Consider the following 25,788-nt stretch of genomic DNA (forward strand, 5'->3'; position numbering starts at 1 on the left):
AACACAAGAACTGATAGAAAAACAGCTAATATAAGTAATGAGTGACTTAAAAAATAATAAAACTGCGGAAGAAAACATAGTGAAAGCAGAAATATTAAAATCAGGAGGAGATATACTACAGCAAAAGATAGCTCGACTTATTAGATGAACCGACGACATAAAAAGAGTAAGAGGAAACTGGCTACAAGCGGCCCAGTGTAGAGAATACTGAAAATAACTGAGGGAGGCCTATGTCCAACAGTTGACGCAATTGGTCATTGATGAAACGTGCTTGATTAAATATTTATATTACTTACAAAGCGGCATCCTTTATCCTCTGGTAGGCTAGAAGTGTTGCTGTTGATGTTAAATATCGACTTGGATCTGTCAAACTTAGTCTGATGTCTTGTTGGTTTATCACATTGCATTTAGGAATATCTGAAACAATAAACTATACTTTAGTGTCTATTCTTCAAAATTTTACTATATTATATAAAACGAAATTCGCATTTACATTTTTGTACATGTGCTTATTCATAGCAGGTATATTCTTGGGGTATCTACTAAATAACTTTATTACTTTATTGCAAATGTATCTACTAAACGGCTTTATTAAATACAAGTTTTACTGTTTGGGAAAACCCATCTGGAACTGTTTATCAGTAGAATAGGGCCAACAGGTAAATAGCTAGGTATAGTAAATTCGTTTTTAAATCCTCTTTACGACAAAATGTCCTTTACATGTCAACAAATATTTAGTGAGAATTCTGTTCAGACTGAACTGTCCTATATAAAATCAAATTTTGACATAATTGTAAATTATATTACAAATCTGGAGAGTCAAAGATACAAAGATAGAAGGAGAACCTCAGAGATAGCATTTGCAAATAATAATATCAAAGAAAGAATAATACATCTTGTAGGGACAATTGAAAAAAAAATTAAAGATAAATTTAGTGACGTGTTAAACAGAAATTAAGGCTGTCATATATTATAGCTTTATTCTTTAACAATATCCTTGTAATAATACCTATTGTTGCTAGACAGGTAAGTTACCGGGTGTACCAATCATACTGTGATTTTTTTTAAAGTTCGGAACACCCTCCGCAATATTCTTCTTCTTCTTCTTGCAGTACCATCTTCTATCGGAAGTTGGCTACCATCACAGCAATCTTAACTTTGTTGGCTGCAGTTCTGAACAATTGTATTGAACTGCACCCGCACTTACCACTCCCTTAAATTTCGCAACCAGGAAATCCTCCTACGTCTCACATTTCTCTTTCCCGAGAGTTTTCCTTGGATTATGAGTCTAGCAGGGACTATTTTCCCCTCTCATTATGTGGCCTAGATATTTCAGTTTTCTCGTTTTTGTTATTTTTGTTTTTTGATTCATTCGCTTATGTTCTATGATATGTCCTTTAATATTAAAATAATTGTAATTGAGGTTTGCTAGTTGGTATTTAATAACAATATCATTCCAAATCTCGAGAGCTACTGTTTCTACCTCTTGTAAGATTCTAGGAGGTGGCAAACGCTGTCATAGTCTTCTGCCAATTGTGGCCCACAAATGTTCGATTGGGTTAAGATCTGGACTATGCGGTGGCCAATCCAAAATCCGAAGATTTACCTGTTGTAAATTTTCGGTTACAGTTCGTGCAAAGTCAGGTCTTGCAGTATCGTGCATTAGCAAAAAATTGTTACCAATATAAGGAGCCGATAGCATGGTAGCTAAGTTCTTCGCTATGTAAGGTGACTGCTTGAACGCACTCATTGCGGGTCAAATTCCTTGTAGCGCGTTCCATTTCCACCAAACAACAAAAAAAATTACGGACATAAATAATACCTACATCTACTAATTTTTACAACAAACCAGACACTTTTTGACTGTTAACAATTTGACATTTATCAAATTGTTAATTTATCATAGCCTACTTTAGGCTTGTTTATTAAACTAACCAAAAAATAAGAATTTATTGACGAAGAACATGACTAGTTGTTAAAATACCTAACTTTTTTATTTTTTAATAAAAGTGAATGAATGAAAAAGCAAAATGTTAAGAAAACTTGATGCTATAGTTGGGTTTTAATTTTAATATCTTGTAGATGCTAGAATTCTCCACAGGGTGTTGCGAACTTTGAGAAAAAAACACCATTTTGATTTGTACACCCGGTAAACAATGACGATTCATCTGTCTAGCAACAATATTATTACAGCGATATTGTTAAAGAATAACGCTATAACATATCAAAAAAATCACTTAAATCGGACAACAAGTTTAGGAAATAGGAGACATCAAAAAGTCCCATTTTTAAGGTGGTGCGTTAATCTTGCTACTTAGTGTATGATGAGTTTTTATATTTAATGTTTATTAAAAACTTTTGATATACAACGGGTGTTTTCATTGGGCGGGGGCCGCGGGGGGCCCGCATCCCAAATGGAATCAGGGCCCGCGGATCTATCAGTACGCTACTGCCATTTGTTATACTCAAGAGAGGTACCTCTCGGAATAATTAAAACGATCGAAAACATCTACCAGAAAAACAAAATAAAAGTAAAAATAGAAGATTAAGCTAACTGACCAAATTGAAGCCGGCAATTGGATAAGACACTGGGATTCCCTGGGATCTTTATTGTTCAACCTGATCGTAGATGAAATAAAAAAAGTAAGAACTAAAAATGGATACCAAATGGGAGAAAAACAACAAAAAAATAATCTGCTATGCAGACGATGTAATATGTACTATACTAATCTCCCAAAGTGAAGATGATTTACAACGTACGCTACACTAGGGATGGCAGTTGTTGGCAAAACACCGGTTTTCGGTTATACCGGTTCTTTTACCTACGGTTTAACCTGACAGTTATGTATAACCGGTCAAAAAAACCGGTTATTCCAAAAACCGGTGTTTCGTTTTTTTAGTCGATAGCCAATACCCAGTAAGTTACAATAATCTTGCTCTTTAGTTTGCGATACTCCATTCGAATCGATATCAGTCATCAGTGTTGTCAAATCGGTTTCTGTCAGCTTAAACTTTCTCGTTCGTGTGCGAGGGGCGAAAATTTTTCCATTTTTCTTTGATTTCATTATTTTGTCCACTTATCCGGTTTTTCACCGGTTATTATTAAAAAGAAAAAATCGGTTATAACCGGGACAAAAAAACAACCGGAAAAACCGATTATTGCGGAGTAAAAAAACCGGTTTTAGGTTATAACCGGTAGGTTTTTCCCATCCCTACGCTAGACCAATTTAATACAACCGCCAGAAAATTTAACATGTTAATTTTCACATAAAAAAGACAAAATGCATGGTTGTAACAGCATATCCAATAAGATGTAAATTGGAGGTGGAGGGTCAGATAATATAACAAGTGATGGAGTTTAAATATCTACACATCACACTATCTAGCTATGGAAAGCTCGAAACAGAAGTGAAAGATCAAGCGAATAGAGAAAACAGAGCCGCAGGTTGCCTAAATAACACAATATGGAGAAATAAAAATATCGGAAGAGAAATGAAAGGCAGAATTTACAAAACAGTCATCAGACCAATAATGACATACGCGGCAGAAACACGACCCGACACAGAGATGACAAAAAGATTGCTCGAAACAGCGGAGATGAAAACCCTTCGAAAAATCGATGGTAAGACATTATGAGACAGAGCTAGAAGTACAGATATACGACGGAGATGCAAGGTGGATAACATTAACAACTGGGTAAGAAACAGAAGAATAGAATGGAATGACCACATAAGCCGAATGACAACAAATAGAGTAGTAAGGACGGCGAGAGACGGTTCCCCAATAGGAAGACGATCAGTGGGAAGACCACGAAAAAGATGGTACGACAACTTACTAGAGGCACATTGAAAAAACAGACACAGTCATGTCTATACAAAAAGAAGTAGAAGAAGAACTCCTTTTTTCAAATATAAATTTTACTCAGCGTTATTCCGTATTGCATATAGATAATGAATTCCAAAATACCGTACTGTAAAGTATTGAAAGATATATCAATTTATTAAAGGACGTTTTCCATCATAAACAAAAAGGGAAGACAATAATATTACAAAGAAATGGCTTATCTTCTTCTACATCAGTCGGTCGAAGCTAGTTATTGAATAGCGATCATTCGATCAGTCTGCAGGCCATTTTATGATAACAATCGACAAGATATTATAACATCGAATTCGCTTCTGTAATACAATGGACCTATTGATTAAATCTTTTAACAGCTAATTAAAATAACTTTGAATGTAACTGACAAGATTTAGTCATTTACATTTTTCCTTGCCGACATCTGAAGGTAAGAAGGTAGGCATTCATTAAAAATAACTTGGTTTTTGAAAGAATTTTTCGACTTTCCAAATTAATCAGAGATTAATTAATAGGGGAGTGCAATTAAAACGAAAATATGCATTGTTTCGGAAAAATTCAAACAAGCTTATATTTTTCAAAAACTTTTTTTGTTAGTTTATATACATGTTAAAGTAAAAAGTTCTACTCGCAGATTTGGCCGGTAATTGTTTATTAATTGTTCAAACAATAACAATTGTTTTGTATAAATAATTTTAAAAATATCGTTAAATTCATCATTTTACTTTGATCAAATATGTTTCTATTTTGTTTTTGATTATGCTGAATCCGAATATGCCATTGCAATTTGAAAATTCTTATACAGAAGCTCTTATACAGTGTGTCTGCGTAGCTAGGAACCACATGGAAATCTTTTTTATTATCAATTTTACGAAAAAAAGTTATTCTTAATGAAATGCTCTGCATAGTCAAAAATCTAAAACTCAACCATCAGATATCAAATTTTATCAATTTTATACGAGTTATGTGAAAAATATGAATTTCTTTAAAGAGTAAAGAACCTTTATATTCCAGAATATCAAAAAATGCTATTATGAAAAGTTGTTTGAAATTATAAAGTATGTCTAAATATACAATTACATCATTCTAATCGTAAAAAAAATTCATTTTTTTCTCAAATTACGGATACTTATCATCATTTTATTACAATTATGATAACTATTTTATTATCACTTTTACGAAAAAAAGTTATTCTTCATAAAATGCTCTCCCTGGTCTAAAATCTAAGATACAATCATTAAATATCAAACTTTTTTAGTTTTATACGAGGTATGTAAAAAATATGAATTTTTTTAAGAGTTAAGTGCCTTTATTAGTCACAATATTTTAAGAGGAAGGATGTAATTGAACACTAAAACAAATTTTTTAATTCCAAACAACTTTTCTTAATATCAATTTTCGATATTGTGAAATGTAAAGGTACTTTACTCTTGAGTGAAATTCATATTTTTTGACATACCTCGTATAACATTAATTAAATTTGATATTTGATGATTCCATCTTAGATTATATACGATGTGTATTTTATAAAGAATAACTTTTTTTCGTAAAACTGATACGAAACAGCTAAAAACTGTGTACTAAAAAAAAATTTTTTTGCTGAACATTTATTATTGTTGAAGCTTATTATTAAATGTATTTTAGGTAAGTTTTACAGAAAAAAGTTTTGATCACTTTGTATAAATATTTTTTTAGCTGGTAATTTTCGGTCTTTGTATTACATTTTTGTTATCTTTCTTAATTTTCTTAAAAAGAAATAGTTCATTTCATTTCTAAAGTAAAATAATTTAGTGCATTTTAAAGATTACATCCTAAGCTTTAAAAAAGCACTTATAAAACTGTAATAGATCTGTTCAAACTTGAGTAATATCGTCTTAAAGTGGTGGTAAATCTATAAAACTACGAAGATTTTAAAAGTTACATTTTTTGAGACATATCATTTGAATTAAATTTTTGAGATCTTTTTTTTAATGAAACATCATTTATTTAGTAAGATACTTGAAAGGTAAGTTGTGCAAAATTGAGAGTTTTATAACAAAGATTGTATTAGTTACACGTTTTTAAATCATTTTTAAACAAAATTCATGTAAGGCTCACTTTCCGCCCACACCTTACTTATGCCCATACATTTTATTTCTTTCTATTATAACCATAAGATAGCTTAATTATTCTTCTTTCATGTTCAATTTGTAAAATTTCATTTGACCCATTAGTTAAAGAATTACATTAAAATAACTCAACCGTGCACTTCGCCGTACGTTAGTTTACAGTGCTCCAATGTTTGTGAGAAGGGTCACTTTAGCACTATAAATAAAAAATTATAGAAGATACAGATTTAATTTTAGACAATTCTTTATATAAGGTTTTTTTGTAAAATTTTCTGAATTTTTCAATGGTCAAGTCAGTTTTTTCTAAAATTTATATTTTCGGAGTTATTTAAAAAAACATCTGATTTCGTAGTTCATTGGTTTAATAAAAAATGAAGCACCCACTTCTCAAGTAGAACTTTTTGATATGTTGTTTATTAAACATTTCTTAATGAAATTACAAAAAGTTCTATCTTGTTTGATTTTTTCCGAAGTGAAAATCTATATGCACTCCCCTATAAGTTTTTAAATTATTTCTATTTTATCAGAGTGTTTTTCATTCCATCGTTGGAGTTTTATTACATCAAAATTACGTGCATCCTATTCTTTATGCTATTGCGTCTTAGAGAACCAATAAGAACCAATATAACTTAGGTACAGTCTCTGATATATTACCATAAGTAGGGAATAATATATGGTAAAGGTAAGAGGAGGAAGGAGTATAGGAATAATGAGAGTGTCATGGTTGAAGAATTTAAGGGACTGGTTTAAATGCAGTTCTATAGATTCTTCAGAGCAGCGGTAGATAGAATAAAGATAGTGAGGATGATATCCAACCTCCGATTAGGAGGGTGGATATCATAATACTGGATGGGTCTTTGCCTGTCTGAAAATGACAATGTCATTCTATTAAATCCTCTCTTATACCCTTTTCCTAGATTGTAATACGTCATCTTTTACGATGATCATTGATCATCATTACATTCATGAGTCATCATGATATGCATTGCATAAATACAAATGTACTGCTCGAGTTTGCAAATAGATAATAAAATATCTAACAATAGCACGAGCACGGGCAAACTACGTAAGCGTAAGCCACGTTCGTTATTCACTAGTAATGTCACCCCACCTTAATACTCACTCCTCACTCGCATTAGCGCTGCCTCTCTTTTGACTTCCGTCCCAAAACCGACTTTCTGGGGAGCGCCGTGCAATGGCAGGAGCATGAGCAGCGGGAGTGAGCTATTTACACATTCACGCTGCCCACTTCCCTGCCCAATTCCCTGTCCAACAGGACTGAGTGTAAATCCGGTATTAGACCTTTTCTACTAGACCGTAATCTAGGACAAGATGACCACAATAGATCTGAAAAGGTCGCAGTGGAATAGGCCAAAATGCAACCTCTTTGAATATATCTATCTAAGAAGGTTAATCCTTGTTTCTTTTAGTCCACTTTCATATTAATTATATTTACTTAGTATACATACATAAAAAATCAAGTATATGTAAAATAACATTTAAATATTCTTAATAGAAAACCAATGGTTTATGTGGAGCTCTTGTTGAAACCAATGTACCGTTTTCCCCACACATGCTTTGTTCATGCTGTTTTGAATAATGATCCCCATTTTGAAGGAACCTGTAAATCTTTGCCTGCGGTTAAATAATATTCGTTTAATACCTACCAATCAATTTTAATAATGTCTATTTTATTCTATATGAATGGCTTTTATCTTTATTTCTATCAACAAATGAAAAGAAAAAAACTTTGGCTGCGGCCAATAAATCAAATCTCGATAATTTTCATTCTAATGATGATTGCCAAGGATGTTCAGAAATATACTTATTATGTAAGTAATAAAAAATATAACTGTCCCGATTAGATACCAGTAGCGTCGTTAAGCTGCCTAAATAGTTATTATGAACGTTATCTGTATCAGAATCTGAATCCCGGAGGTCGTTATGATTTAATATGAATATTTTTAAGACTAATTAATTCAGATCCTTATTCCTTTATCATACCGGCAATCGGATTCTTTTAGTCCCATATTCAAAATCTTTCGATCACAATTTTATAATTCTACAACCGATAGCGGTTACAAAATAGTAATCGTGTAACCTAGAGTACGAATCCCAGGGAGGAACTCCCTGAACCTTTTAAAACAAATACCTAACGGGCTGCGCCAAAACCTTTCAATTGGCTCTGCAAAAATTAATAGGTATGTCAAAAATCACATCAAATCAGTGCAAAACCATTTGCATGTGCGGATGATTTCAATATTGTTGGGAGAACGGAAACTCTGTACGAGAGGCGTATATTATAGCACTAAAAGTATCGGCTACAAAAATGGGTTTAGTAATAAACACCAATACACCGAAGACATGAAAGTAAGCACGCAACCACAAATCCTATGGCCGCTTATAGAAAACAACGTCATCGAAGCAGTTAACAAATTTGTATACCTACAAAAACACTATACTACCAGCCTTACAAAAAGCATTAAAAAACACTACCGTGAAGAATTTGCACGAATAATAGGTTCTATTTTGAGCTCAATATCCTTAAATCCTCAATTACATCGAGAAATATGAAGTTATTACTTCACAAAACAATAACACGCCCAGTCCTAACATATGGTTCAGAGACATGAACTCTGAAAAAGAGTACTGAAAACATGATAGTAAGTCTGGAAAGAAAAGGACTAAGGCGAATCTGTGGAGCAGTTAATGAAAATGGAGTGTAGAGAAGACGATAAAACTTTTAATTTTACAGAATATAAAAGGAAACAGATGTCGTAAAATATATTAAGATAGGAGGAGAAATACATAGGGCATGTAATGCGAATCAAAATGAACAAAATGATCCAGCTAGAAAAACCGTCCTTGATAGACCCTTTGATCAGAGAAGAAGAGAAAAACCCAGAACAAGGTTAAACACTCAGAAAGCTGAACATTTGTTAATAGCTTAACGGTGTCTAGTCGGACAACCTTTGAAGTATGGGAACACTGGAACAGGGGAAGTTTTAATTGTGGAACAGGTTAAGAATTTGGAATGTTAGACAGAGTCAGACTACGAATAGTCTAAGAGCTAGTGAACCCTCCGACTAACGGTCGTCCTGTAAGGCTAGAAATTTTTTCTAGTGATAATTCATAGCACACCAAGGCTAAAAACCATGACCTGGCAGGCATCAGCGGTACACGTGTATCTACCAGGTGAATCGAAAAGTGCAAATTTAGGGGGTAAAATAAACTTTCTCATGTAAGGTTTAAATTTAAGTATGTGTTTGAGTAAGTCATTTACAAGAAATGTGTACAATGACAGGCGATTCTGAAGAGCATAAGACCTTGCCAGGCGAGGGGAAAGATTAGGGGTTTTCCTAAAATTATTCTTTTTGCATCGAACAAATTTTTTTTAGGGTTTTTGAATCATTCCAAGCAGAAAAGATCTTTAGTGATTTTTCTCTTAAGTTAATAGTTTTTGTTATATAAGCGATTGAAAATTTTGAAAATTTTGAAAATTGCGAAATCGGCCATTTTTAACCCTAAATCGGACATTTATCTAAAAATTTCAATGTTGCCAAGGTACGTAGATATTCTTTAAACATTTATTGATGAAATCCCGAAAAGTTTTTTGCAATAAAGTATCGAAAACCCTTTTGTTTTTTTAATTGCTTATCAAGCGGGCGTGACACTGTAGTATAAGTAAGAACGTTTGAGTTTGCATAAATTCATTATCTCGAGAATAGGCAAATTTCAAGAGAAATCCTCAGACAGGTCGATTTTTATTTTTGAATTAGGACTTTTTGGCATATATATAATACTAGTGACGTCATCCATCTGGGCGTGATGACGTAATCGATGATTTTTTTAAATAAGAGTAGGGGTTGTGTAATAGCTCATTTGAAAGGTTATTTAATTCTCTATTCAGCAATATAAACATTAACATAATTATTTATACAGTCTGTACAAAAAAAATTTTTCTTCTATTTGTCAAATTTAATCAAAGTTAATTTAATAAAAAAAAATTTTTTGTACACCCTATATAAATAATTATGTTAATGTTTATATTAGTGAATAGAGAATTAAATAACCTTTCAAATGAGCTATCACACAACCCCTACTCTCATTAAAAAAAATCATCGATTACGTCATCACGCTCAGATGGATGACGTCACTAGTATTATATATATGCCAAAAAGTCCTAATTTAAAAATAAAAATCGACCTGTCTGAGGATTTCTCTTGAAATTTGCCCATTCTCGAGATAATGAATTTATGCCAACTCAAACGTCCTCACTTATACTACAGTGTCACGCCCGCTTGATTAGCAATTAAAAAACAAAGGCGTTTCCGATATTGTATTGCAAAAACTCTTTGAGATTTCATCAATAAATATTTAAAGAATATCTACCTACCTTGGCAACTTTGAAATTTTTAGATAAATGTCCGATTTAGGGTTAAAAATGGCCGATTTTGCAATTTTCAAAATTTTCAATCGCTTATATAACAAAACCTATTAACTTAAGAGAAAAATCACTAAAGATCTTTTCTGTTTGGAATGATTCAAAAAACCTAAAAAAAATTTGTTCGATGCAAAAAGAATAATTTTAGGAAAAACCTCTAATCTTTCCCCTCGCCTGGCAAGGTCTTATGCTCTTCAGAATCGCCTGTCATTGTACACGTTTCTTCTAAATGACTCAAACACATACTTAAATTTAAACCTTACAGGAGAAAGTTTATTTTACCCCCTAAATTTGCACTTTTCGATTCACCTGGTAGATACACGTGCACCGCTGATACCTGCCAGGTCATGGTTTTTAGCCTTGGAGTGCTATGAATTATCACTAGAAATATTTCTAGCCTTACAGGACGACCGTTAGTCGGAGGGTTCACTAGCTCTTAGACTAGAAAATGTTCCATGTATTTTGTCGGACAGAACTTCCAATTGATTTGTTACCATTTCATTAAACTCTCGTGCAAAAATTGTTTATCACCAACTGGGCATTTTAATGAGTGGAATACGAAGAGCATGTCAAATGACAGGAATCATGTTGGTTAGTAATAGCAGTCTGATTTTTGCATGAGAGTTTAATGAAATGGTAACAAATCAATTGGATGTTCTGTTCGACAAAATACATGGGACGTTTTCGTAATCTGACGTTCCAAATTTTTAAGCTGTTCCACAATTAAAACTTCCCCTGTTCCAGTGTTCCCGTACATCAAAGTTTGTCCGACTAGACACCGTTAAGCTATTACAAATTTTCAGCTTGCTAATAATCAACTTTTTTTTGGTACGCTGGATCCAGGCATCCAGGCCTAGTAGGTACATCTAAATTTTACATTGTTCAGATTTTGTTGTATTGTGACTGACCACGACTCACGCCACTGTCTAACTCCGGTGCGATTGCGCAAAATCGTTTGATTTAATTTTATTATTATGATGATGTATGAGTGCAATTTGCTACCGGTGAAATATAGTGAGTATCCGAATAAACTGTCAGGTTGTTATTAAGGTGGAGGTTATAAGTACCTATATAGACATAATGTAAACATTAGCCCAAGGGTCGATGTGTTAATTTCATTTTAGATAATACTTATGTAGTTATTTAAATAAGACGGTTTCGAGGCTACGTTTCTTATTCAGACTAAAATTTGATACTTAAAGATAATAATTATTAATCGCAATGTCCAGACGGTTTTCTTTCTTTCCAAATGATAGATGGGGGCGACAGATACTTGATAAAATTCTTAGTAACATTTAATACTAAACGACCTTGTTCTCCAAGTTTTCTCTCTCTCTCTCTCTCTCTCTCTCTCTCTCTCTCTCGCTGTCTCTCTCTCTCTCCTATGAGCTACAGCCCAAGTCGTGCCCTCGCCTCCCCCAGCATCAGCCTCCAAGTATCTCTGTCCCTGGTTCTCACTTCGTCCATCCCCCTCTTCCTTGGTCTTCCTACTGCCCTACGTCCCACCATAGTTTCGCTAAGCGTTCTAATAGGTTATTAGTATACTAGGTACATTAGTCATTCTTATAAGGTGACCTGCCCACCGTAATATTTGCTATAGAGGGTTAGGACAAGTGTGAAAGTAGGATTGCATCAGGGATGTGCGTAGTTCTTCTTTATTGTATTTATGTTGGATTATAAAATAGGGAAACTACGGGATAACCTTTCTTGGTACTTCATATCTGCTGACAATGTAGTGGTAGAGGAAATACTGCAATTGATTTAGAGTACAGACTGGAACAATGTAAACAAGCTCTAGAAGAAAACAGTTTAAAGCTTAATAGAGAAGAGATGAAGAGAAAAAGTATTTCGACTGTCCATGAAAGGTGTCCGTAAAAGAAAATTATTTACGATATGTATTACTATGATGTACGGAAGTGAATCTTGGACAGTTAACAAGAAAGAAACAATGAATGCATTTTGCGGAAATAAAAACGCTTACATAAAACGAACGACCACACGTTATTTTATCCCCGTTTAGGCTTAAGTCTCTTCAGGGTGCTGGAAACTCCCTTTCAGAAGTGTAAGGACGATATTGAGTAGGTCAGAATGTGGACATTAGAATAATTAAGTGGAGAAGTAAAACGGCTAGTGAAGCGGGGGCCTTAGAAGGCGGTGTTGTAATTTTAGCGAAGAAGCTGTAGAGGTTGAAGGAGAAGAACTTTTGCTATGAACTTGCCTAAACCAGCAAGGAAGCCAAGCTGCCACTAATCGGGAACAGCTCTTGTTCGAGAATTACATAATACTCACCTGGAAGTTTGTTCCTGGCCAATTGTAGAAGATTCGCTGGAGGGAATGGAAGGTTTTATGAATCCTGGTGAGTATGTTACCTTGTCGATTGCAAGGGATTTTTAGAACGTTCTTAGCTCTAACATTTGTACCATTATTCGTATGTTATGTATTTTCTGCTGAGAGAACGGATTCTCTCTTTTGCAGGGTAGATCAACAACAGATGCAATTTTCATTATAAGGCAGTTGATGGAAAAATACAGGAGTAAAGAAACAAACGCTCATATGGTGTTCATTGATCTTGAGAAAGCATATGATAGAGTTCCTCGAGAGATTCTGTGGTGGGCACTCAATAAGAAAGGAGTCCCTGGTAAATATGTAAAGATTGTGAGGGATATGTATGAGAGGGAGTAACGACTAGTGTTAGGACAGGTGTGGGAGAGACTGATAAATTTCATGGGAAAGTAGGATTGCACCAAGGCTCTGTGCTTAGTCCGTATTTATTCTCATTAGTTTTGGATCAGATAACAGCGAAACTACAGGGTAACATTCCATGGTGCTTAATGTATGCTGATGATGTCGTGTTAGTAGGAAATAGTGAAAGAGACTTAGAACAAAAACTGGAACAGTGGAGACAAGCTCTGGAGGAAAAAGGATTAAAACTTAGTAGGACAAAAACAGAGTATTTGGAATGTTCATGTAAAGATGGAGCTACTACAAATAAAATGGTATCTTTGAATGGTGAAATGATTGTGAAAAGCAATAGTTTTACGTACCTAGGATCGGTATTACAGAGTAATGGACAAATATATGGAGATGCATGCAGTAGAATTAGGGCTGGATGGATGAAGTGGAAAGAGGCGAGTGGTGTGTTGTGTGACAGAAAAATTCCAATGAAGCTGAAGGGAAAATCCTATAAAACAGCTATAAGACCGGCTATGATGTACGGAACTGAATGTTGGGCAGTGAAAAAGAAAGAGGAACAACGAATGAATGTGGCGGAAATGACAATGCTTAGATGAATGAGTGGAGTGACAAAGAAGGATAAAATTAGAAATGAGTATATTAGGGGAAGTCTAGGTGTGGCACCAATTGATGCCAAAATGAGAGAGCATAGGTTAAGATGATTTGGTCATGTTCAACGTCGAGACGTTAATCAGCCAATACGAAGAATAGCTGAAGTGCAGATTCCTGGAAGGAGTAGGAGAGGAAGACCAAAGAAGACCTGGGGGGAGACGATAAGGCAGGACATGTTGGTAAAGGGGATTAAAATTGATATGACCCAAGATAGAATTATGTGGAGAAATGCAATTAGGGAAACCGACTCCGCATAGGAATAAAGCAAAGAGAATGATGAGAACGGATTCGCTCTTTTAGGGGGAAATTTTTGCGAGTGGGTGTACTAACACCGACGGATAACTTCAGTGTCTCCTGAGGCACTTTCTGAGGATTTTACGCTCAAAACCAAGGGTGTTGTTATTTTGTCTGTGGTAGAGTGAGGCATAGAGACAAGCTCTGTAGTCGATAATGGGCCTTATGTATGTTTTGTAGGTGTGTAGGAGACTCTTGCTTGATGTGACTCCAAACCTTCCAGATATTGCTCCAAGGATAACTCTATTCCTTACCTTATTTAAGGTGTTTTGGATGTCGATGTTCCAGTTGAGTGTCCTGTTGAAATGGACTCCCAAATAGACAACCGACGAACGGAATCAAGAGCTTCACCCTGGAGGGTTATTTTAGCCCGTTCGTGACGGGAACTACTAAGATGTCTGAAGGCAATCATTTGAAAGAGACTAAGTTTTCAATCTAATATCACATAAAATAATACTAAAAATATTACTCTACATCCCACCAGACTGAAAACAATGGGAACCTTCTCTGGTTACACCTCCGAGGCTTCTAAAATTTGCAAGCCTTAACGGATGCTGAGACTAAAGAAGATGAGGGAATTTTACAATTTATAATTCACGTCCCACCTGCTCAGCGCTGTAAAGTTCCAACGAGAATGTTTCCCTTCGTACTCCAATCAGAGTAAACATGTAAATAAAAAATGAATAACCATTTTCCATTTCGTTGCAACACGAAACTACAGCCGCATCATATTCTAGTTCAATCAGAGAGTGCAGCAAGCACCTCTACCGGTTTCTAAACTTATTAGTCTCTCATCAGGAGGCACATATGCTGCTCTCTCTCTCTGACCCAACACGGACACACCCCGGCGTGCAGTTACGGATTGCAACGAACGAAATGGGGGAATACTAAAAATATTACTCTATTATATTGAAAAAAATATAAACGAAATAAAATATATACAAAATAAAAATAAAATATGTACTAAATATTTTACGTGCTATTAGATTGAAAACTCTTTTGCTAGCAGTTGCCGTTAGGGCATCTATGCCATTTCGTTCGTTGCAATCCGGGACTTCACGCCGGGGTTTGTTTTGGTTGAATCAGAGAGAGCAGCATATGTGCTTCCTGATGAGAGACTAATAAGTTTCGAAACCGGTAGAGGTGCTTGCTGCACTCTCTGATTGAACTAGAATATGATGCGGCTGTAGTTTCGTGTTGCAACGAAATTGAAAATTGTTATTTATTTTTGATTGGCAATTGATGGGTGACTCTCCATTTATTGCACCATGTAAGAATTTTATTTAATTATGTTTGGGCCCTATCGAAGACAGAAGGATGTCTCAGCGTACCGTATGCAGTGCCTGCAGTCAGTAGAGCACTATCGTCGGCGTATAGTAGGATGGACTCGGTTCGATTAATGGGGTGGGGGACGTCACTATTGTATACTGTGTATAGAATTGGAGCTAATATTGGCCCTTGTGGCATTCCAGCTTGTGGAGTGAATGGCGTGGAGAACTGGTTTGCGACTTTGACGCGTATGGTCCGATTTGAGAGGTCGGAATGAATAAGTTTGATGACAGTTATAGGCAGTCTGAATCGGACGGGTTTTTTTATCAGACCTGTGTGCCAGACCTGATCGAACGCTTACATAGATGAATGCAGTGACAAAATACTTTCAAACTTTGGTGCGACCAATCGATATCAAAATAAGACAGCGTACATTAACATCATAGTTTTAAGTTCCCGGAAGTACTAGGAGGGGTAGACAAAAGACGCATAATCAGGACATATTTCTGAAAGGGATAAATATTGGTACGACCAAAGATAGAGACTTATGGAAAAATATAATTATTAGGGAAGTCGACTAAGACTAAATCACTAGAGCTTAGAAGATCCATTCTGCATCGTACTTAAATTCGATAATAAAAGTCTTCTTAAAGTTGATGCCTCCTGGTACATTATACGTACTCCATCAATATCATTACAAGTCAAATCCGGTACTGTTTCTAAATGAGTAAATTGTGTACAAACCATCAGATCGCATCTCATTACTAACAGAACAGTGCTAGGGAGATAAAAGATTTCTCAGGGTAATGTTAAAACTATGATTATTGACAACTTTAAATAGACCAGGGCGCATCTGTAAAAATATTAGTACATTTCGACGGTGAGAGGTGACTCAAATTTTTTTGCAGAAATTGCTTGAAATAACTCAAATAATAATATTTGAGTTATCCTCCCTCTCAAAAAGGTCCGGAACATTGTTTAAATAATCAAAATGTCAAAAAATGAAGGAAAAATTCGATTTTTTTCTTCGTTTTTTGATTATAACTTTAAAAGTATTCATTTCCGAGAAAAGTTGTACTGACATAAAAGTTGCGTAATAAAATTTCCTACAATATAGAATTGGTTAAAAATTTTAAAAATAGTTAGTCTTGTTGCAAAATAGCAATAATTGCGAAAAAACCTTACAAAAACAAGTATTCGCATTTTACGTTTTTCAACCATTTATGCTAAACTTAGGACCTTCATATTTCACTCAGAGAAACTTTATGATACAACAAAACAGTACTGTAAATTTCATTAAGATCGGTTCAATAGATTTTGCAAAATAAATTTTGCAATACAGCTTTCGCAAAAAAAAATTCATTTTTTCAAAATGTTACAGGACTGAAAATAAAGCAGATAGCAAGTTGAGTTTTTTGCTTATAGAAGTGTACTGTACCTTTCATTTGCAATTTGCACAATTAAAATCGATTAACTACCACGGCGGCGTCAGGAATTTTTTAAAATAAACATTAATTATTGGTGCTACGCGCAGGACAGCGGATAGTTTGCTCTGATTGGGCATTCCAATGACCTTTGATAATGGTTGATACATTTTAATTTTTATTACATTTCGATATAAATAAATAAATTTGTTTATTGCAAAATAAAAACACATACTCTATCTTTCGAAATAACGCTTTTTTTAGTAAAAACTTTCTTTGTTCATATATTTTAACTTAGAGAATAAAAGTTTATTATTTGTAAACATAATATGCAATTGTTTAAACAATATTTCACAAACAATAATAAACTTAGTTTGATTTTTGTGGAATTAAAATATTACAATATTACAAATATTACAAAAACAAAATATAGAGTAAGAAAATAATATATTAGATAAAGATTGGAAGAAATTTTGGTGGAAATCAACTTGTGTGAATCGAACACCGCTGTCCTGCGCGTAGCACCAAAAATTAATGTTTATTTAAAAAATTTCCTGACGCCGTGGTAATTAATCGATTTTAATTTTGCAAATTGAAAATGAAAGGTACAGTACACTTCTATAAGCAAAAAAAAATTAAACTTGCTATTTGCTTTATTTTCAGTCCTGCAACATTTAAAAAAATGATTTTTTTTGCGAAAGCTGGATTGCAAAATTTATTTTGCAAGATCTATTAGATCGATGTTGATGAAATTGACAGGGTTGTTTTACTATATCATAAAGTTTTTCTGGGTAAAATATGAAGGTCCTAAGTGTAGCGTAAATGATTGAAAAACGTAAAATGCGAATACTTGTTTTTGTATGGTCTTTTCGCAATTATTGCTATTTTGCAACAAGGGTGACTATTTTTTAAATTTTTAACCAATTCTGTATTGTAGGAAATTTAATTACGCAACTTTTATGTAGTACAACTTTTCTCAGAAATGAATAGTTTTAAAGTTATAATCAAAAAACCAATAAAAAAATCGAATTTTTCCTTCATATTTTGACATTTTGATTATTTAAACAATTTTTCGGACCATTTTGAGTGGGAGGATAACTCAAATATTATTATTTGAGTTATTTTCAAGCAATTTCTGCAAAAAAATTTAAGTCACCTCTCAACGTCCATCTCAAAACAGATGCGCCCTGGACTAAAAGTTCACCAAAAGTTCACCAAAACAACTTTTTTGAAGAAATTTCTACGCTAAATACGAATTTTCTTAATATGTTGGTACTTTCAAATCAATTATAATATTAGGTATTGTTATTATTCTAGTAATATTTAAGCAAAACTAATTTATAGTCAGTTCTTAGCGAGATCAAACCAGATAGTCTCAAACTTTGCATTTAACTTTATCTTTATTATAAAGACTGCAAAGGAAGCAGCAGAACTAAATGAACATGAATAATTAACAATGAAAAAATATATAAATTATAAATTTATATATTTGCATCGAACAAAAAATTTAAACTGAAGTTCACTCTTGATTACTATATATATATATATATATATATATATATACAGTGCTGTTTTTGTGACGGTACGCGCCGGTACGCCGTACCGGCACCTTTTGGGACAAAAAATAAAAAAACAACCAAATTATAAACAAATTCTTGAATCTCTTCCTTGCTTCCAAATAGCTTTAAAACGCCCTTATTGAGGCTAAATTTAAAAAGTTTTCCCGGGGGCAGACCCCTTTTATGAACCCTCCCCAGACCCCCCGAAACATTGCGTACCGGAACCTTTATTGTTACAAAAACAGCACTGTATATATATATATAATATATATATATATATATATATATATATTGTTATATTTCTATTTGATATGAAAATTAAATTTTGATAATTATAAACAGAATTCAATTTAATATAAAATATTTTCAATTTTCTCAACCACGGGCATATAAATTTAGAACAACCTGTATACAACAAATTGTTATATTTAATTTTAAGAAGTGATTAAATAAGACTCAAGTGAAATCGATAATAGGTCATTATCGTTGTTCGCGGAAGGTTCGATCATTAGCTTATGCTAAATAAGACTCAGTTGAAGTAGATAATAGATCATTAAATTTTGTAATTAGTAGAAAGTAATTTTAGAATGGGAATTAACTATTTTTCTTTTGAAATCCATTAAGCATATTTAGAAAGTTTAAAAATTGGTTTTGAGGAATACTGCGAATGAGAGTTGGTGGTGGAAGTTTGATTTGTGAATCTGGAAGGGATATTTAGAAAGTAGGGGAATTAATGACAAATAGAGAGCAGAATGTTTTGAGCGGTCGAGAAGTGAAGTCCAGTAGTAGACGGTAGTGTACGGAGAGTGAGAAAGCCGGTGTAGTTCCGTGAGTGTGGAGTATCGATCGTGGAACGAGAGGTAGGCCAGGTTGAGAGTAAAAGAACCTCCTTGAGCCAAGAGTTCACGGTAGCTGATTGCAGTTTCGAAAAAGGTAGAACACAGCATCACGACAGAAGCAGGAAACGAGAGCTATACGAGCTAGTTTCAAAGGAGAACATTACTGGAAGCCAGGACGAGGTTTTGATCGCAGCCAAGGATAGCAGGAAACGGGTCTTGTGTGAAGACATTCTCAGTTCACCAGAAAAAGGTCAGTCTCATTTGTTTGGACATGAATGTATGGTTTTTCGTATTAAATACCACATTTAAATTTGAAGAAACATAATCAAAAATATCAGAAAAGCTTCATCAAACTTAAATAGAATTGTTGCTAATAAATCATAATAGTTAAATGTTAATAAAAACTTTCAATTGGAAACCAAAAGGAAATAAGATTCCCATGTGTAAATGTAATGTTTAAGAATAATAAGATATAGCAAATATTAAGCAGTGATTGCCATTTAAATAAAATAAACAATATTTTGATTACAATTGTAACCCATATGTGTTATTATTTTACTCTTTTCTTTCCTATCCCGATTAGGAACCATTGAGAAATACTTAGAAGCCACGTATGTAAGTAATTAATTTTATAAAAAGCCCTGAGATTGAAAACATATTGATATGTGATCTGGTAAATTAATTAGATTATTATTAATGTATTGATTAAATTAAATGACATATAAAAATATTATCTCATATCAATGATCAAGATCACATCAATATATATATATATATATATATATATATATATATATATATAGTTTGAGTTAGATTTGTTTGAGCCAGCTACTCAACTCAAGAATATGTTCGCACAAATACGACAAAAATAACTCAACGGCCCTCCCAAAACACGAAAACGAGAAGAAACATAAATTTGATTTTGACAACACCAAAATCTTAAAAACCGAACATAACAAAAAAAAGAGGGAGCTCCTGGAGTGTATAGAAATAAAAAAGAACAACAATGCCATAAATGACAAGAAGGACGTCCAAAATTTAAACCAAATTTATTTTAACTTAATTTGAACTATACCAAAGAAAATTCAGCACGCCTATGATGCGAAATCAATTAATTATTTAATTGATGTTTCAAACATCGATAAAACATCACACTAATTTTGACACATTATATTTTAAACGTAATGACTAGTGGGTGTATTCCTATGTTTCACCATTGTTTTATTTCGTGACGTCTATTTATCTATTTATGTATTTCTGTTTCACTACCAAGTTTGCATGAAGGGTAAGTCAAAATCTTTTATTAAATTTTAGTATTGTATCGTTGATGAATTGTTTTTTTAGTCATGTAATCATAATTCTTGAAAAAGGCATGGATATCCAGCCGAAACGTCGAATAAATATGACAACATCATAGTCACCTTTTTTTCTCTTATGAACCTAAACCCAAGAAACCAAATTAATAATATATATATATATATATATATATATATATATATATAAAGAAGTTTGGTATTATTGACTGACAATATGTAGACTTTAGTTTTTTATTGAGGTTGCAGTCATTTATTTCTAAGGGGCAGGGTAAGAGAAACTCTGTGTTATAATCAAGCTTTCAATTCTGTAGAGTCGAATGCCTTTTCAAAATCTATAAATGCCATATATATGGGTATTTGGTATTCATTCATTCATTTACATATTCATTTGGTATTTAATATATTTTTGGTTATTGGGTATTTGGTATTCGATATATATGTGTATATACATCTATAACTTCTAAAATTTTAAAATGCACAAGCAAGTAATAATCAAAAATCTAGTTCTTAACAACTTAAAATCAAATAAACAAATACCTACGAGTGTCTTTTTGACATTATTTAAGTGTCTTTCTGGCATTAGTCAAATTTAGAACTAAATTAATAAATCATATTTTTTATCATGAATTGTAAAAATTGAAACATTGGAACTTGAAAACCATTAGGATAAAGATTTTTTTAGATATTTTATGTTTTGTAGAAATGTCAAATTAAGGAACAAGCCTCACGTTGTAAGTTTTTGTACTAATTTTTATGCAATGTTCTTTCATTTCGTTGTATTTATTTATAACTATATAATAATTTTAGCTAATCCTGACGAAGCAAATAAATTTTGCGAAAGCTTGATTATAACACAGAGTTTCTCTTACCCTGCCCCTTAGAAATAAATGACTGCAACCTCAATAAAAAACTAAAGTCTATATATATATATATATATATATATATATATATATATATATATATATGTAAAATATTATACGGGAAATAAATATTCTACCTTCGTCTGTGCTGCCATCTTGGGAACGTTTTCGCTGTCTACAGCTCGTCAGCCAAGCTCTCAGAACAGACGAAGATGTAGAATATTTCCTCCGTATACCCGAGGCCGTAAGACAGCCATGCAGTCCTTATAGGACTAGCGCAATCTGAGTTAGTTAGAAGCAACCTACCTTGCTCGTTTCGGTACGAAACCGATCTGTGCCTCTACTTTGAGGCCACGAGATGTCACCTGGTATTTATTGAAAAATACCTACGGCGTCAAACAAGCAGGAAATAATCGCAACTTTCTACTTTTTAAAAAGTATGAAAATAATATGTAGAATATTATACGGGAAATAAATATTCTACCTTCGTCTGTGCTGCCATCTTGGGAACGTTTTCGCTGTCTACAGCTCATCAGCCAAGCTGTCAGAACAGACGAAGATGTTGAATATTTCCTCCGTATACCCGAGGCCGTAAGACAGCCATGCAGTCCTTATGGGACTAGCGCAATCTGAGTTAGTTAGAAGCAACCTACCTTGCTCGTTTCGGTACGAAACCGATCTGTGCCTCTACTTTGAGGCCACGAGATGTCACCTGGTATTTATTGAAAAATACCTACGGCGTCAAACAAGCAGGAAATAATCGCAACTTTCTACTTTTTAAAAAGTATGAAAATAATATGTAAAATATTATACGGGAAATAAATATTCTACCTTCGTCTGTGCTGCCATCTTGGGAAAGTTTTCGCTGTCTACAGCTCATCAGCCAAGCTCTCAGAATCGCGATTATTTCCTGCTTGTTTGACGCCGTAGGTATTTTTCAATAAATACCAGGTGACATCTCGTGGCCTCAAAGTAGAGGCACAGATCGGTTTCGTACCGAAACGAGCAAGGTAGGTTGCTTCTAACTAACTCAGATTGCGCTAGTCTCATAAGGACTGCATGGCTGTCTTACGGCCTCGGGTATACGGAGGAAATATTCTACATCTTCGTCTGTTCTGAGAGCTTGGCTGATGAGCTGTAGACAGCGAAAACGTTCCCAAGATGGCAGCACAGACGAAGGTAGAATATTTATTTCCCGTATAATATTTTACATATTATTTTCATACTTTTTAAAAAGTAGAAAGTTGCGATTATTTCCTGCTTGTTTGACGCCGTAGGTATTTTTCAATAAATACCAGGTGACATCTCGTGGCCTCAAAGTAGAGGCACAGATCGGTTTCGTACCGAAACGAGCAAGGTAGGTTGCTTCTAACTAACTCATATATATTTATATATATATATATATATATATATATATATATATATATATATATATATATATATAGTTTTATTGATGTTCTTGAACCATACTAATTATATATAATATATATTTGTTTTTCTTGGGTTTAGGTTCAGAGATTATGTTTTAAATTTGGAACTAGATTTTATTGTTCATTTACAATCAACGTTTCGGCAGAAACTCTTGCCTTTGTCAAGATTGATTTCTAAAAATTTTTACAAATGAAAAACAATACATTATTTTAGAACAATATTAAAACTTACCAAACACGTAAAACGACACACTAACGACGATGAACAGATACAAATTAAAAATTGAGTGTTGATATCTCATTGCTTACTGTGCTAGTTAATTACAGGAGCGTATCTTTAATGTAGTAAAAGGGATACAAAATGGAAATATGTTACTTTAAGAAATTTTTTAATGGTGTTATTTATTATTAATTAAATTAGATTAAAATAAATTCTATTCAGGTTGTCCGTGTCTTTCCTATCGTTGATTGAATTTTTGTTTCTTTTTATTTCTATTGATTCGTAAATCTCCCTCTTCTTTTTGTTCTTCTCGGTTTTTAAAATCTTTGTGCTTTCGAAGTCAAATGTATGCTTCTTCCCCTTCTCATGTTTTGTCAGTGCAGTTGTGTTGTTTTTGTCGTATTTGTGGGAACGAATTCTGGATTGAAGTAGTTGACTAGTCTGACCAATATAGACACCATCACAGTTTGTACAGGGTATCTCATAAACAACATGCGATTTTTTGAGTTTGGGAGTTTTTGTTTTTAGTTTGGTGAAATATTTATTTAAAAGGTTGTTGCCTTTATGAGCCACTGTTATGTTGTGTTGGGCTAGAAGATGCATTAGTTGTTCGGATGAACCTTTTATATATGGAAGAGTTGTATACGTAGTTTTGGTTCTACTACTTTTATTGTTGTTGGTGTTGTTATAAAATTTGTTTATTCTTGACTTAAATACCGATTCGATTAGATGTTCGGGATATGCATTACTTAGGAGAGCATCTTTTGCTTTTTTTATTGCAGTTGGTCTGTATTCTGGATCTGTTAGTTTTATGGATCTATCAGCAAGGCCTATAATTACCGACTTTTTCTGGGAGAATGGATGGTGAGATTTATAGTTGAGATATCGTGAAGACCATGTTTCTTTTGTGAACCACATAGTTTTGATTGTGTTATTAATCCGATGTAAAGTGACATCCAGAAAATTTATTTTATTATGCTGTTCAATCTCTTTAGTAAATTTTAGCTTTGGGTGGTAGTTGTTAAAATTTTCTAAAATTTCGTTCACTTTATTTGTTGGGACAGCACATACACAGTCATCAATGTAGCGGTAGAAGAATGGTACATTAAAACCTAAGTGACTTATGACAGATTCCTCTAAATCTTCTAGAACCAGCTGGGCAATAACACTAGAAATACTTGCACCCATTGCACATCCATCTATTTGTTGGTATATTTCGTCTTTGTATAAAAAGTATGTTGAGTTTAATGTTAACTCCACAGATGATTGGAACTCTTGCAATGGGATATCAGTGTATTTTTTTATGTCACTCCACTTCTTTTTTATGATGTCAGTGGCAAGTTTTATTGGGATGTTAGTGTATAGTGAAACGACATCTAAAGATATTAATATGTAGTTATATGGTATATGGATATTTTTAATTTTAGAAATAAGGTCATTGGAATCTTTAATGTAATATGGATTATTGTTTGTGATATTAGAAATAATGTTTTTCAAAAACTTTGAAAGATTCTCGAAGGGCGATTGAATGCAGGAAACGATAGGACGTCGAGGTACATTATTTTTGTGTGTTTTAGGTAACCCATAAATTTTTGGTGCTATAGCATTTTGTAGTTTAAGTGATTTTGCCGTGTTTGGTGATATATAAGCACTTTTGTCCCATCTGTCAATAAGCTCATTATTTCTTTTTTGGAAAATGTTGGTGGGATCATTTTTAAGTTTACGATATACGGTTTCGTCTTTTAGAAGGTCATTCATTTTGTTGTCGTAATCTTTAGATTCCATAATGACGGTTTTGTTGGTTTTGTCAGGTTTTAGTACAACTACATTAGGATTTTCCCTCAAGAACGCTTTTGTTTTTTGAATTTTTTTATGTAATGCTTTATTTTCGAATGAATATTTATTTTTGTTTTTAAAATTGGTTAAAATATTACAACATTTTGTTCTTATTTGATGTTGTGCATCTCCATTTAAATTAGAAATTGAGTTTTCAATCGAACAGATAATATCAGATACAGGAATTTCGTTTTTATTATGAATAGGAACTGCAAAGTTGTCTCCTAAACTTAAAATCTCTTGTACGTCGTTAGGTATTACGACGTCAGTTAAATTTTCAACCCAAGATCTCTCTAATTTAATTTCATTTTCATTTGATTTTAAAAGTAATTTATTTATTTTTTTGGTGTTCCTATTTTTAGTTTCGCTAAAAACATATTCACTTTGTTTTAAACACTCATTCTTAAAAGTATAAAACATGTTTGGTGGTAATATATTGATTAAATTTGATTCATTCTTAATGAGTTCACAGTTTAGCTTTTTCAATGAGATAACACAGTCAGTAATAAGTAAATTTAAGAAAGAAATAATGAGCTTATTGACAGATGGGACAAAAGTGCTTATATATCACCAAACACGGCAAAATCACTTAAACTACAAAATGCTATAGCACCAAAAATTTATGGGTTACCTAAAACACACAAAAATAATGTACCTCTACGTCCTATCGTTTCCTGCATTCAATCGCCCTTCGAGAATCTTTCAAAGTTTTTGAAAAACATTATTTCTAATATCACAAACAATAATCCATATTACATTAAAGATTCCAATGACCTTATTTCTAAAATTAAAAATATCCATATACCAAATAACTACATATTAATATCTTTAGATGTCGTTTCACTATACACTAACATTCCAATAAAACTTGCCACTGACATCATAAAAAAGAAGTGGAGTGACATAAAAAAATACACTGATATCCCATTGCAAGAGTTCCAATCATCTGTGGAGTTAACATTAAACTCAACATACTTTTTATACAAAGA

General features: G+C 33.2%; 1 protein-coding gene across 2 annotated transcripts in view; it reads right to left on the reverse strand.

Moving 5' to 3' along the window:
- LOC114332543 (Krueppel-like factor 5) overlaps nt 1–25,788 on the reverse strand; it is a 663,198-nt gene that overhangs the window by 10,560 nt on the left and 626,850 nt on the right. For both annotated transcript variants that reach the window (XM_050643496.1, XM_050643497.1), the window contains exon 5: nt 297–417. In XM_050643496.1, the coding sequence (XP_050499453.1) occupies nt 297–417 (121 nt within the window). The remainder of the gene's footprint in view (nt 1–296; nt 418–25,788) is intronic.

Source organism: Diabrotica virgifera, chromosome 2 (assembly GCF_917563875.1).
Source record: "Diabrotica virgifera virgifera chromosome 2, PGI_DIABVI_V3a".
NCBI classification, from domain to species: domain Eukaryota; kingdom Metazoa; phylum Arthropoda; class Insecta; order Coleoptera; family Chrysomelidae; genus Diabrotica; species Diabrotica virgifera.